Raw genomic sequence first — 14,215 nt, 5'->3', positions numbered from 1 at the left:
CAAGGCTTGAATTCTACAATGCGCTCTACATAGGGCTACCATTGTACCTAGTTCGGAAATTTCAACTAGTTCAAAATATGGCAGCCAGGTTGGTCACCAGTACATCTAGGGGTGAGCATATTACCCCAACATTAAAATCACTCCACTGGCTGCCAAGTTTCCAGGCAAAGTACAAAGTGTTGGTCATTACCTTTAAAGCCCTAAATGGTTTGGGTCCAGGTTACCTGCGGGATCGCTTTCTCCCATATAGTCTGCCCCACACACTCAGGTCCTCTGGGGTGAACTTACTTCAGTCAGCTAAAACTAGGCTGACATCAATTTCCCAGAGGACCTTTTCTTCTGTCGCCCCCAGATTGTGGAATGGCGTGCCAGAGGAGATTCGTAAAATTAACTCTCTGTGTGATTTTAAGGTAGCTTTAAAGACTAGCCTTTTCCGGCAGGCCTATCCAGATCAATGTTAAATCATGAATTTTTAAGATGTATTGATTCCTGTTCTAATGTTGTTCCCCGCCTCGATCCAAAGGGAGAGGCGGGTAAGAAATAAATAAATATATTATTATTATTATTATTATTATTATTATTATTATTATCTGGGTTCCAATGCCCTATCATCACTCAGGATAGTGAAGAACATGCAACAGCACTCCTTTGAAAAAAAAAATATGTGAAGGATTTCATTCAAACCCCCTTACACCAACAATTTCCACATTGTTCGGTATGAATGTATTGCAGAAATCATTAGAAAGAGAGTAGAACTGGAATTATTGCATGCAGTGTAGAATACTTAAAAGGTTGTCACACAGAGGAGGGCCAGGATCTCTTCTCGATCCTCCCAGAGTGCAGGACACGGAATAATGGGCTCAAGTTAAAGGAAGCCAGATTCCGGCAGGACATCAGGAAAAACTTCCTGACTGTTAGAGCAGTGCGACGGTGGAATCAGCTACCTAGGGAGGTTGTGGGCTCTCCCACACTAGAGGCATTCAAGAGGCAGCTGGACAACCATCTGTCAGGGATGCTTTAGGGTGGATTCCTGCATTGAGCAGGGGGTTGGACTCGATGGCCTTGTAGGCCCCTTCCAACTCTGCTATTCTATGATTCTATGATTCTATGATATTGCTGCTTTACATAATTAAGAGAAGCAGTTAATCTTTAATACTACAGAACAAAAAATGTGAGGAAGAATATTTGTCTATGGTCTTTTTCTTTTTCTTTTTTATTGTACTTCTTTTAAACAATCTTCTATTGCAGTATGGTACCAAAGATCTTCTAGGATATTCTGACTTTTAAGCAGAAGTATGTTCAAGGACCTCTTTACTGAGTTATTTCATGCAGTGTAAAATATAATTAAGAAGATCTGACAATATTTGATTAGATATAAAGAAGACTGCAAGAAAGAGGATTTCTCAATGGTGCTTCTGTGCTTTTTGCCATTTTATTATGCAAAATGTACATTCTGTTGCAGCATGGTGCCAAAGAATTACCAGGATATCTTGGCCTTGGTATTTGCCGTAAAGGAGATCAACCAAAATCATAGAACCTTACCTAATATCACTCTAGGCTTTCACATCTATGACAGCTACCACAATACTGAGATGACTTTCAAGATGTCACTGGATCTGCTTTCTTCTCAGCATAGATTTGTTCCAAACTACAAGTGTGATATTCAGAACAATTTGATAGCTATAATTGGTGGAATGAACTCTGGGGTTTCCAAGAACATAGCTACAATTATGAACACCTACAAAATTCCACAGGTAGATAATTTGGAGGCTAGCAATGAAATGTTACAACTGTCATACAAAATTAAGTTCTTCTTTAGAGAATAGTTTGTGTTTGGATGGTGGTGGTGGTGTGTATGTGTATGTATGTGCATGCTCCAAAATGACAAAATGGGATAAGCCTGTTCTTGTAGATGTGAGTAGACTTTGGGGAGTATTCTCTGATTGGTAAGCTGTTAGAAGTTTCTTACACTACCAATATCTCAATAGTGTAAGCAGAGCAATACTGTTGGGTACTGCTCAATGAGATGATCTCCAAATACTCAACACAAGTTATAGGATGTCTGCACCTAATTAGGAATGTATGAACAATAAATTTCATTTATTGAATATAATTTAACCCATTTACACTGCTAGGAATAAAACACAGAGCCAATCTGTGTTCGAAATTCATACCTTTAGAAGCTTGTGATGTGACTCCTAGAAGAACAGCAACAAAACATTCAAAAAATACATACATTTTATAAATGCATATAAAAAATCTGTACTTCAGAAAAATGCACACAAACAAGCTTTAATCAATGGGACAAAAATGTGCACAATTTATGCCTACTTTTGTAAAAATGTCCATGGATATATGCATAAATTTTGATGTGAAAAGGAAAGGAAAGGAAACCTCTCAATCAGACAGTGACCTGAGTCAGAACATAGTGTGAGGAATTTTGAGAACTTTGATGGGTTTGAGTTTTGTTGTGTCGAGTATCACTGATGTAGGTTTGGTTATGTTTGTTGAAGATAAGTGCTAGTAGTTAATAAAGCTGTAACTCTTGACCAGAGTAACTCTCTTGTGTCTTCATTCTGATGGGACAGGGGGCAATTATTTTAGCTGGAACTAATCAAAGCCAGCTTAGTTTGAATTCAACCCTTTGATTCTTTTTGTGAAGAATTAATCTAGGCATATCCTACTATGTATCTCTTCCCTGAAATCAGTGTTTGTCTTCTAAAAGAAACCTTCATTGAAACAAACACATTCTGGGCAAAAGCAATGCATGTGAGGTATTGTACACACATGATATGCACTTTTTTGTTTTTTGCTTTATTCATAACATATCTTTGTATTTTCTTTTAGTTCATTACTGGCCCCCTTGATTCAAGAATGACTGAGAAAACTCTGTTCCCATCCCTGTACAAGATGGTCCCAGATGAAAGTCGAGAGTATAAGGGGATTGTCCAGCTACTTAAGCATTTCAAATGGACATGGATTGGGCTATTTACTCTGAATTCCATCAGTGGAGAAATATTTTTGCAAATATTTGCACCACTGCTTTTTCGTCATCACATCTGTATTGCTTTTATAGTAAAAATTCCCAAATGGAAATACGTTGATGGAGTATTACAATTATCTAATACAGAAGTGAATAAAATTTCAGATGTCTTAGAAAGCAAAGCCAATGTCTTTCTTGTCTATGCAGGTTCTCTAGCAATGGAAGCTTTGTACAGGTATCTTCACATGGCGTTCTTACATTCGCCTATAGGTAAGGTGTGGATTGTGACAATACACTGGGGTTTCAAAGGAAACACCCAGCAAAGGGGCTGGTACATACAATCTTTTCATGGTGCCATGTCGTTGTCAGTTCACTCCAATGAACCACTGGGATTCAAGAACTTTCTTCAAAATGTAAGACCTTCATCATGGGCAAAAGAAAATCAGTATATGCAGGATTTCTGGGAGAAGGTTTTCAATTGTTATTTGGAAAATATCACTGAGCATGAGGAGACCAAGGAAGCCTGTACTGGGGATGAGAATCTGGAGAGTCTTCCAGGAATTTTCTTTGAAATGAGCATGACGGGCCACAGCTATGCTGTCTACAATGCTGCCCATGCTGTGGCACATGCTCTGCATGCCATGTATGAAGCCAGATCCAAACACAGATTACGGGTGGTTAGAGAGAAGCTGGCACCCTGGAATCTGCGCTCATGGGAGGTAATTTCAATCAAAGCAGAGTTTTCTGTTTTGTGTATGCTAGAATATGAAAGCCATTATTATTATTTATTTCTTACCCACCTCTCCATTTTGATCAAGGTGGGGAGCAACAGTAAGTATAAAATACATAAAATATTGATTAAAAACAAGAATACATTGTTAAAACTTCCTTTAAAAACATCCTAAAAGCATCCTAAAAGCATCCTAAGCCTTCTCATTCTGTGTATGTTTTCACACCTACATTTCCCAAAGGAATGGGGAGAAAAGAGGTAAGACAAAAGTGTGGGGAAAAACATGGGCCACATTTATTAAACATATAATCAAAAACCTACAAGAGGGGAAAGTGATGGTGCAGATGGCTAGTTTGTTCTCAGCCCAGCAGGCCCACAGCCTGCAAGCAATTGGAGTAGACCAAACTTGACATTAACACAGGGTTTGGTAAGTGATACACCTCCCTTCTTTTGGGCTGCGCCTAGCAGGTGTGGAGGCCAAACATTCTGAGTCACCCCCTCCAACTGCTACACAACTCGAGGCAGATAAGACAGGTTAGCCCCAAAAAGCCATCCATTCCCCAACTCTAGGTTGAACAGCACTGAGTAGCAAGTCTCAGGAATAGCCAATAAAGGTCCTCAGGACACTCTATTCCTATGCCTACCTGCTGGATCCTGCACATCTTTGGCAAATGTGGCCAATTAACTTGCCTAAATACAACACTAAACTTATCAAAGCCCCAACCCTTGAACTCAGTGGAAAGTAGGCAAAATGGTTTACAAATGAGGTCAATTTGCTAGTGAAGAAAAAAAATGCATGCTTGGGGCCCAGACCGTGACTAGCTAATCTCACTCTGGAAGGAAAGAGGGCTACAACCATGGAGGAGATGAGCTATAAAAGTTGCAGCTCCATTATGCATCTGACGATGCAGCATGTGGGTGCACCGTATGTCAAAAGGATCTTGGGATCTTGGTAACCCCCACCTCGATTCCATCCATCTGCAAATGCATTTCATGAAGGAATGTTCTTGTTTTGGTTTTGAAAAGCCTTCATTTGTACAAATGTACCAGGCAGAGTTCTTCTTTTTATCTCTGTACCTCATTTGTTGAGGCTGTGTTACATGATTCATCATAAGCGATCCCATTGAATTCACGCCTCTTTCACTAAGAAGTTATCCACTCATGGTTCCCAGCTATCAGTGGGAGAGCTTCATTCTGGATGTCTTCTGTTACTAACCTCTCAGGGCTCAAATGATCCTGCTGAGCCAATAATATCCCCCTCTCTCACACACGATTGCAGAAATATTTGCAGGCCACAAAAATAGTCCCTAATATTTTGTAGGGGAAGAGTTCTGTAACTCCCTGGACTGCCATATATTAGGGTGACTGTATGAAAAGGCGGACAGGACTCCTGTATCTTTAAAAGTTGTATTGAAAAGGGAATTTCAGCAGATGTCATTTGTAGGAAGGCAGCACCTGGTGAAATTCCCTCTTCATCACAACAGTTAAAGCAGCTGGAGCTGTACTGAAGTGACCAGATACAAAAGAGGGCAGGGCTCCTGCAGCTTTAACTGTTGTGATGAAGAAGAAATTTCACCAGGTGCTGCATGCCTACAAATGACACCTGCTGAAATTCCCTTTTCGATACAACTCTTTAAGTTACAGGAGCCCTTTCCATATTCTTTCCATATGGTCACCCTATACATTAGGAAAATGTATATACATTATGTCTGTGAAAATTGAATGCTGACAGACTGCTGATTGAAGGCCTACTATGGCTTATAGCACTGAAAGCATTTTTGATTAAAGAAAGAAAAAAAGGAGGCTCTTGATATATCATCTTTTGATCCCTCTCCAAAGAGGCATTCTCTTTTTCTCCCCCTCTTTCATCTTATCCCTTGAACTTTGGAAAAAAAGTCTCTGGTGAAAATGTTCACACAAACTTCCTAGGTAAAGGTGGATCAAGCCATACTCGGAATAATATGAACCCAGAGGGGTTCAGATGCTTCAAACTATCAATCCTTTTCTCCCATCTCTCTCTCTCTCTCTCTCTCTCTCTCTCTCTCTCTCTCTCTCTCTCTCTCTCTCTCTCTCTCTCTCTGAACATAGCTCCATCTCTTTCTAAGAAGTATCTCATTCAACAATAGTGCTGGAGAGACAATACATTTTGATGAAAATCAAGAATTAATTGCAGGATTTGATGTTACAAACTGGGTAATCTTCCCAAATCAATCTTTTCTTCGAGTCAATGTTGGAAGGATGTATCCTCGGAGTCCTCTAGGAAATGAGTTAACAATTCAGGATGAACGCATAGTTTGACATTCAACATTTAACCAGGTGTGATAAAAAGAACTGCAACTCATTCACCTCACAGCACTTGAAATGGAGTTTATCACCTGTGTATAACTTTAATATTAATTAGATGATTAAACTGTGTATTTTACCCTAGGATCTCTTAAAGGAACAATTTAAGTGGGATACTGACATATCAGGGTTTGATTTTGAATTCTGCAACTTTCTGAGAAATACAGCACACACACACACACACACAGAGGGAGGGAGAGCGCTTTCACACAGCTTTCAATGCCATCAAGGCATTCCATATCACTTCATGGAAATTCACATATAGAAATGAACACGCATACACACCCTGGGATAGCAGAGGAGGTCCTAACCTAAATATTCCATATTGGGTGATGGAATGCTTAGACCTTCCTTCCCCCATCACCGCTAGCCCAAAAACACCTAGCTGTATAACAGGGCCTCCTCAAGAACAGGGCCAAACAAAAACCACACAAGGAAAGCAAAATGCGCACATCAAAATCCACTCCATTTAGAGCACTGTTCTTCTTTATGCCAACAAATGAAATCACTATTTTTATACTGTCTAAATCTATTATGTTGATGTCTATAGGTCCTACCAGTTTCTACATGTAATGACAACTGCCATCCTGGTTATAGAAAGAAAAAGAAAGAAGGGGAGCAATTTTGCTGTTATGATTGTGTTCCCTGTCCAGAGGGAGAGATTTCAAGTGAAATGGGTAGGAGACACAATTCTCACAGTTCATCAAGTTTATCAAGTATTTTACCATATCCGGCAAGACTGAAGTGATTATGGTTATCAGGGAAATTAAAATCATATCCAACATTTAAATTAAATGTTCCAAGAACTCCACACCCATTACCTTGGGTACCATTCAACCAACATACCAACCACAACCCTTTCCAAATTAAGGCCAACGATATGCCACACATACAACAAACTAAGCCGCTATGCTTTGTCCAGGTGCTGCATGCCTACAAATAACACTTGCTGAAATTCCGTTTTAAAATACAGCTTTTGAAGTTACAGGGGGCCTGTCCTCCTTTCCATATGGCCTGAGAGTCTTTCTGTGGGAAATGAGCAGTGGGTAAGGAGGGTTCAGACCTGTCTCCTTGGCAACAAAGGCATCAAAAGAGAATAGAGGAGAGGCACCAAATTTGGCATAGTTCATGATTACAGATGAAGTTTTCCTGAAGGAGCAGGTGGATAGACAAGGAGATCTATCCACCCCACCTCTGTTTAAAAGAGGACACAGAGGTTTGCGGGTACAATAAGTCTATTACTGGGAGGGGAAACCCTCCTTTGCTCAGCCCACCTGAACCCTATTTGTGCTGCTAACTTACTGCACTAAAGAGTTTGGGGGGGGGGGGTTGCCATGCCTGACAGTGAGACACTGGACTCCTGTGCAAGTTATTAACTGGCATTTCAGTATCCATCATACTATCTGTGAACTTCTGAACCCTTTGGCAAGCACCTCTCCCATTTTCCAAATGATCGAATCTCTAAAGGGAAAGCAAATATATTATAACAAAGAACAAACACAATCATTGGCTTTCATGGCAGTGGTTTTGAGGAAGCCTACAAAAATTAAAATAAAATCAGGTAAAATAAAGTGGGCTATAAAACAAAAGGCCTATACTGGAGACAGGTACTCCTTTGAGAAGGCCTTCCAGCTGCCATAACCAAAAAAGTGTCTGCCTCGTTCGGTGAAGAGCAAACTCCAATGACTTTCTTGTGCTGATAGATTAATGTAGCCTTTGGTGATACTTCAAGATGTTCAGGTGGTGGTTGCATCTGAATGATAATAGATTCATTTAAAAACACAGCACATGCTCACATCCTTTTCCTGTTGGGCAGGGGGAGGCAAGGAGGCTCTGACATTTTACTTCCAACTAACTGGTCATCACCTTGATACGTTCCTAGTTTTGTGGCTAGAGAAAGTTCAAAGCTTCCTTCTTATTATGAATTGAGTTTCATATAAATTGTGGGAGAGAAGGTTATTGTCAGTGAAAAAGCCACTGAACAGAATAACACAAGGACAATAACAGCCTCTTGCTCAACTGGTATCCTCCAATAGATTAACCAATATGTAGCCATCATGACATTATCCACCTTGAATTTGCCGGGGAGGTGAGTCACATCTGGGTGGAATACTGAGGAAGAGTACTATTAAAACTGACAATTCTTAAATATAAGAAGGACGTGGAGGTGGGCAGATTTAGAGTAGTGTGGGATTGAGAGGGGAATGCAGAGTCTATGTGAGTGTTTGCTTTGGAATAATGATATAATAGTTTCTTTGGAGTAGACAAGAGGAATTATGAAAGGGTCAAGGGAGTTCAGTAACACTTCCCTGGTGAGCTAAGAAGAGATGAAAAAGAATGACGTCCTGACTCACAGCAAACACACTAACTCTAAAAAACTTCTTTTATTTTATTTTAGATATGGATGCTTGCACTGAATGTTCAGAAGATCACTATTCAAACATGGGCAAGAATCAATGCATTCCCAAAGTTATAAGCTACCTATCGTATCAAGAACCTTTGGGTATCATTTTAGCTTCATTTTCTCTTGCTTTTACTCTGATCACAGCTGCAGTGATAAAAACATTTATGAAGAACCATGACACTCCCATAGTGAAAGCCAACAACCGAAGCCTCACTTATGTCCTTCTCAGCTCTCTCCTTCTTTGCTTCCTCTGCTCCCTCCTTTTCATTGGATGTCCTGAAAGGGTGATCTGCTTTCTCCGGCAAACCACTTTTGGAATCATCTTTTCTGTGGCTCTTTCCAGTTTGCTGTCAAAAACAATAACTGTAATTGTGGCATTTATGGCTACCAAACCAGGATCCAGGATGAGGAAATGGGTGGGGATAAGGCTGGCAAATTCTGTTGTCTTTTCCTGCTCCTTCATTCAAGCAGGAATTTGTGCTCTTTGGCTCAGTACATCTCCTCCATTCCCAGATACAGACATGCACTCGCTGAATGGGAAAATTGTAGTGGAATGTAATGAGGGTTCCATGTTTTACTGTGTCTTGGGCTATATGGGCTTCCTTGCTGCTATCAGCTTCACTGTGGCATATTTTGCTAGGAAGTTACCTGACGGTTTCAATGAAACCAAATTTATCACCTTCAGCATGTTGGTCTTTTGCAGTGTTTGGCTTTCCTTTGTCCCAACCTACCTGAGCACAAAAGGTAAATACATAGTGGCTGTGGAGATCTTCTCTATCATAACCTCTAGTGCAGGCTTACTGCTTTGCATCTTTTCCCCTAAATGCTATATCATTGTGTTCCGGCCTGACTTGAACAACAAAGAGCAACTAATCCTGAGAAAAAATCTAAATATATTCAAGTGATTCCATACCCACAGGAATGCTGTGGGGTTTCCTTACATGTAAACATCCATAGTTTACACTGCACTGTATAGTCTCTTCATAGTCACCAACAAAATGCAACTACTCTGCATGAAACAGAAGGAATGTTGAATATTTAAATGTACAATTTCAATGCAAAATGTACAATTTCAATGCTATATCATTGTGTTCAGGACTGACTCGAACAACGAAGAGGAACTAATCCTGAGAAAAATCTAAAAATATTCCATGTGGCTTCCTTTCATGTGATTCCATACATACTAGAATGCTTTGGGTTTTCCTTACATGTAAACATCCAGAGTTTGCACTACACCATATGGGGCTCATCTACACCAAGCAGTAGTAGCATCTACATCTTTCACTTTACAACAGCAGTGTTTACAGAGAGGTTACTCAGAAAACTGCATATCAAGAGCAAAAGAAAAAGTAGACAATATAGATAGAAGCACCCTCTTGAGGTCTAAACCAAAAAAGATTAATAACAGTTTGATATGCAGTTTACCATTCAACAATATACTCTAAATTAGTTGAATGATGATGTATTATATCTTTTTGATTACAATTTGTATGTCTGGATAGACATAAGGTTTTTAAAGTTTTTTTAAGGTACAGAAACTTGTAAAACGCCTCTAATTGTAAATATTATGATACAAAGGACTTCTTTATTTTTTAGATAACAGCCCTGAGGAAGAGCACAGTTGCGTTCGAAATGTGTAGGCGGCTCCTTGGCACTGTAAATAAACTTTTGTAAATAACTGTTTTTGAAGATTGCCTGGTTCTACCTTTGCCTTTGGCTTTTTTTTTTTTTACTCCTGATTTCCCCCTGCTATGTCCGATGCCACCCCCGCCTGCCTGCCATGTCCGATGACCCCCCACCCACCCGCCATCTCCAATCCCCCCCCATCCCCCTGGGCCGTGATTCCCCCCTGATGTCCCCTGGCTTCGCTCTTCCCCCCATCTCTCCTGCCAGGTCCACTCTTCCCCCCGGCCCCCATCTCTCCCCCCCTGCAATTCCCCCCTGGCCCCCATCTCTCCCCCCCATAATTTCCCCCCTTGGCCCTCATTTCCCCCCCCCCTGCAATTTCCCCCCCTGGCCCCAATCTCCCTCCCCCCTGCGATTTCTCTCCCCCGGCTTACTACTTGTGAGTAAGCTGCATAGCCGGGAAAAGCCACAGAACGGGCTAGTCCTTCCACAGCCCCGGGCTCAGCCTGGGGCTGCAGAAATACCGGGCCACAACCGGTGCCGGTTATCCCGGGCCAAGGGAGGGTTTAGCCTGGGGTGACCCCAGGATCCCCTGTGCGTCATCTGGATGCACAGGGGTGAGCCCGGGTATCAGACCGGGCTAAACCCTAGTCTAGCAATGGCCTTTGTGACTCCTAGCTCCAAAGCTCACACCCTGTCTGTAAAAAGCATCTTTTATTTTCTAGATATGGTTGACTGCATTGACTGTACAGAAGATCACTATCCAAACTTGAACCAGAACCAATGCATTCCCAAAGTTATAACTTATCTCTCATATCAAGGATCTTTGGGGATCACTTTAGTTTCATCTGCTATTGCTTTAACTTTGATTACGGTTTTGATGATAGGAATGTTTATGAAGAACCATGGCACCCCCATAGTGAAAGCCAACAACTAAAACCTCACTTATGTTCTTCTCATCTCCCTTCTTCTGTGCTTCCTCTGCTCCCTTCTTTTTATTGGAAAGCCTGAAAAAGTCATCTGCTTTCTTAGGCAAACTGCTTTTGGTATCACCTTTTCTGTGACTCTTTCCAGTGTCCTGACAAAAACCATCATTGTAGTTCTGGCATCTATGGCTACCAAACCAGGATCCAGTTTGAGAAAATGGGTGGGGGAAATGCTGACAAATTCTATTATCTTTTCCTGCTCCTTTATTTAAGTAGGAATGTGCACACTTTGGCTGAGTACTTCTCCACCATACCCAGATACAGACATGCACTCACTGAATGGAAAGATCATAGTGGAAAGTAATGAGGGCTCAACTCTCACGTTTTATTGTGTCTTGGGATATACAAGCATCCTGGCCATTGCCAGTTTCACTGTGGCCTATTTTTCCAGGAAGTTACCTGACAATTTCAGTGAAGCCAAATTTATCACCTTCAGCATGCTGGTCTTTTGCAGTGTTTGGTTATCTTTTGTCCCAACCTACATGAGCACTAAAGGAAAATACATGGTGGCTGTGGAGTTCTTCTCGATCTTAACCTCCAGAGCAGGCTTACTAGTTTTAATTCCCTCCCCCCCAAATGCTATATCATTGTGTTCAGGCCTGACTTGAACAACAAAGATCAACTGATACGGAGGAGGAAATGAAAGAGCTGAGAACTAGTTGTTTCTGTTGTTGGTGCTGCTGCTGTTGTTGTTGTGTTGTTTTATGACAAAATAACTTTACTCTTACTTCATAATGTTATTCTAGTGAGAGATGTACAATCTGGAACTATATTTCTGAAATGATTAAATTGAATTTAAATTTGTTGCTGGCTGAAACATTTCTTTATTTAGAAAAATGGGCAATACTTAAGTACTTGGGGTATGATGAGCACACATACGGTAAATGTTTTGGAAGAGGATTGGAATAGGGAATTAGAAAGTTCTTTACAGTCTAATCAGTGGGAAGTTGTCCTACCTTCCATATGTATAATTTCTGGGAATTTAAAACTGAGTTTGATTCAATAAAAATGATGTTATTTGTATGTTTGGCACAACAGCAACTTGTTGAGAAAGAAGCTATATAGCTCTGCTAAATGCTTGTGGTGTAATGTAGACAGGGGCCTTCGCTAGACCTAAGGTTTGTCCTGGAATCGTCCCGGGGTCATCCCTGTTCATGTAAATGACACACAGGGGATCCTGGGAGCAGGCTGGGACGACCCCGGGATGATCCCAGGATAAACCTTAGGTTTAGCTAAGGCCAATGTGTCATTGAGACATATGGTGTGAGCAAAACCTGTGGTGGCTTCTTTGTGGTTGGAAGTCATTATTCATACACTTTTCCTTCTTGAAAACTGTGTGATAATTTTGGATGTTCGCGCACATATAAATTTTATTCCTGTGATGTGAGATTAACAAATGATCAGAAATGTGGATTTTGAGAATCTTTACAGAGGCTCATTTTTCAACCCTGACTCATACTTCAACACCTACTACCTATTGTTCAATGGTCTGAAGATCTTACTGCTCTTGCCACATTTGAATGCATATCCTTTCAGTCATCCAGATGTTGATTCCAGATGTTGATATATGGATAGTATGTATTTGAAATAGAAGTGTTGATTTTTAAAAACAATAATATTTTATTAACGGTGTTGTGAACAGCTATTGTGAATATAATTTTTTGGTCATGTTTTTTTTTAGGTGCACTGACAACTGTTGGGGGCCATTGCCCCATACCATATACCGCTTTCATAGTGCTATAGTCTTCTTCATGAGGCTCCTGCCTTTTATATACTGCCTTCATAGTGCATAGGGGATCTTCAGATGGGAGTTTCCCCCCCTTGATTTATCACTTCTTCCTGAACTGGATTTCATTTTATGCATAATGCTATATGCCATTTACAAGGGTGTTTTGGCAGGATGTTATTGGTTGTCCACCCCCTTGGCATAGCCCCTACCCACTCTTGGTGTGTAATGAAACACTTCTCCACAAGTTCAGAAGTCTGCATCTTTGGAGATTCCCGCCCCCCATGCAAGTCAGTATTGTTGTTGTAAAAGCAACACTAAGGCCATGGCTAGACCTGCTGATATCCCAGGGATTGCTCCGGAATCATCCCTGTGCATTCACAAGATGCACAGGGGATTGCGGGAGCAGGGAGGGATGATCACTCCCTTTCCCTGGGATATCGGCATAGCCTTTTAGCCTGCTTTTTATGTGGTCTCGGGATGATCCTCAGACCGTGGAATATGTGGGTGGGCATTGCAGGTTGTCCCAGCTCCTTGCAAGTAACTGGGCATGGTGGAGCTCTGGAGCTCTGTGCCCATCAGGGGTGGGGGGAGAGGGGATTTAAAAAAAAAACCACCTCACATTTTGTGATAGAGCACTCCTGTGCTCCTTCTTCTTTAAGGGAAAAAATGGCAGGCATGACATCCTCTTCCTTCTAGAATGTCATGTGCCACGTGTAGACAGAGGGGGAGATCTCATGATAAATGTATTGTGAGATCCTCCCTCCTCCGTCATGCTAGACCCGTAGGTCTAGCCATGGCCTAACACTTTTTCTCATCTGTGTGTACACTGGGAGAGCGGATTGAGAGGAAGGGGCTTACACTTCTCTCCTTTGTGTGTGCATGGAGATTGAATAGAAAAGGCTAAAAGTTTTCTGAGCACCACATGCTGATCAGCTCCCATCTCATTGTTAATTGCCAATTCTTCACAAGTTCAGAAGTCTAGATCTTCAGAGGTCTGCATCCTCCAACCCCACGTGCAAATCAGTATTGTCCCTGTATAAAGCAACAGGAGCATTTTTCCCATTTCAGTATACCCTGGGAGAGGGGATTAAATGGAAACGGGTTTCATGTGCAACCACCATCCCCCTCCCCATTGCCCATCTGCTTAGGCATTCCTGAAATACGGAGCCGAACAGGAGCGAAATAGCAGAGAGGCAGAAGGGTGGAAGTGCGTGAGGAGACACTCCCAATTGATCGTGTCATCAATGCTGCTCAACGCCTGCCCATACAAAGCAGGATATAGCATGATGGGAGAATTACATGGGGAGCCGATGGCACTTTCATCACATGACTGCAAAAAATATCACATTTTCCCCATAGCAAAAAAGGGGGGTGACAACAACAGTGCGGCGATGGTATTGTGTAAAGACCGCAG

At 41.4% G+C, this 14,215-nt stretch overlaps 1 protein-coding gene across 1 annotated transcript; it reads left to right on the top strand.

The window, feature by feature from the left end:
• Nucleotides 1-1,463: 1,463 nt before the first annotated feature.
• Nucleotides 1,464-10,005, top strand: LOC134405512 (vomeronasal type-2 receptor 26-like). The gene is made up of 5 exons (XM_063136759.1): nucleotides 1,464-1,754; nucleotides 2,848-3,702; nucleotides 6,607-6,733; nucleotides 8,455-9,320; nucleotides 9,952-10,005. The coding sequence occupies exons 1-5, from the start codon at nucleotides 1,464-1,466 to the stop codon at nucleotides 10,003-10,005; spliced, it is 2,193 nt and encodes a 730-aa protein (XP_062992829.1).
• The last annotated feature ends 4,210 nt before the right edge of the window (nucleotides 10,006-14,215 follow it).

This window comes from Elgaria multicarinata, chromosome 11 (assembly GCF_023053635.1).
Source record: "Elgaria multicarinata webbii isolate HBS135686 ecotype San Diego chromosome 11, rElgMul1.1.pri, whole genome shotgun sequence".
In the NCBI taxonomy this organism is placed as follows: domain Eukaryota; kingdom Metazoa; phylum Chordata; class Lepidosauria; order Squamata; family Anguidae; genus Elgaria; species Elgaria multicarinata.
Note: the sequence above shows the minus strand (reverse complement) of the source record. Positions and strands in the feature narration are given on the sequence as shown.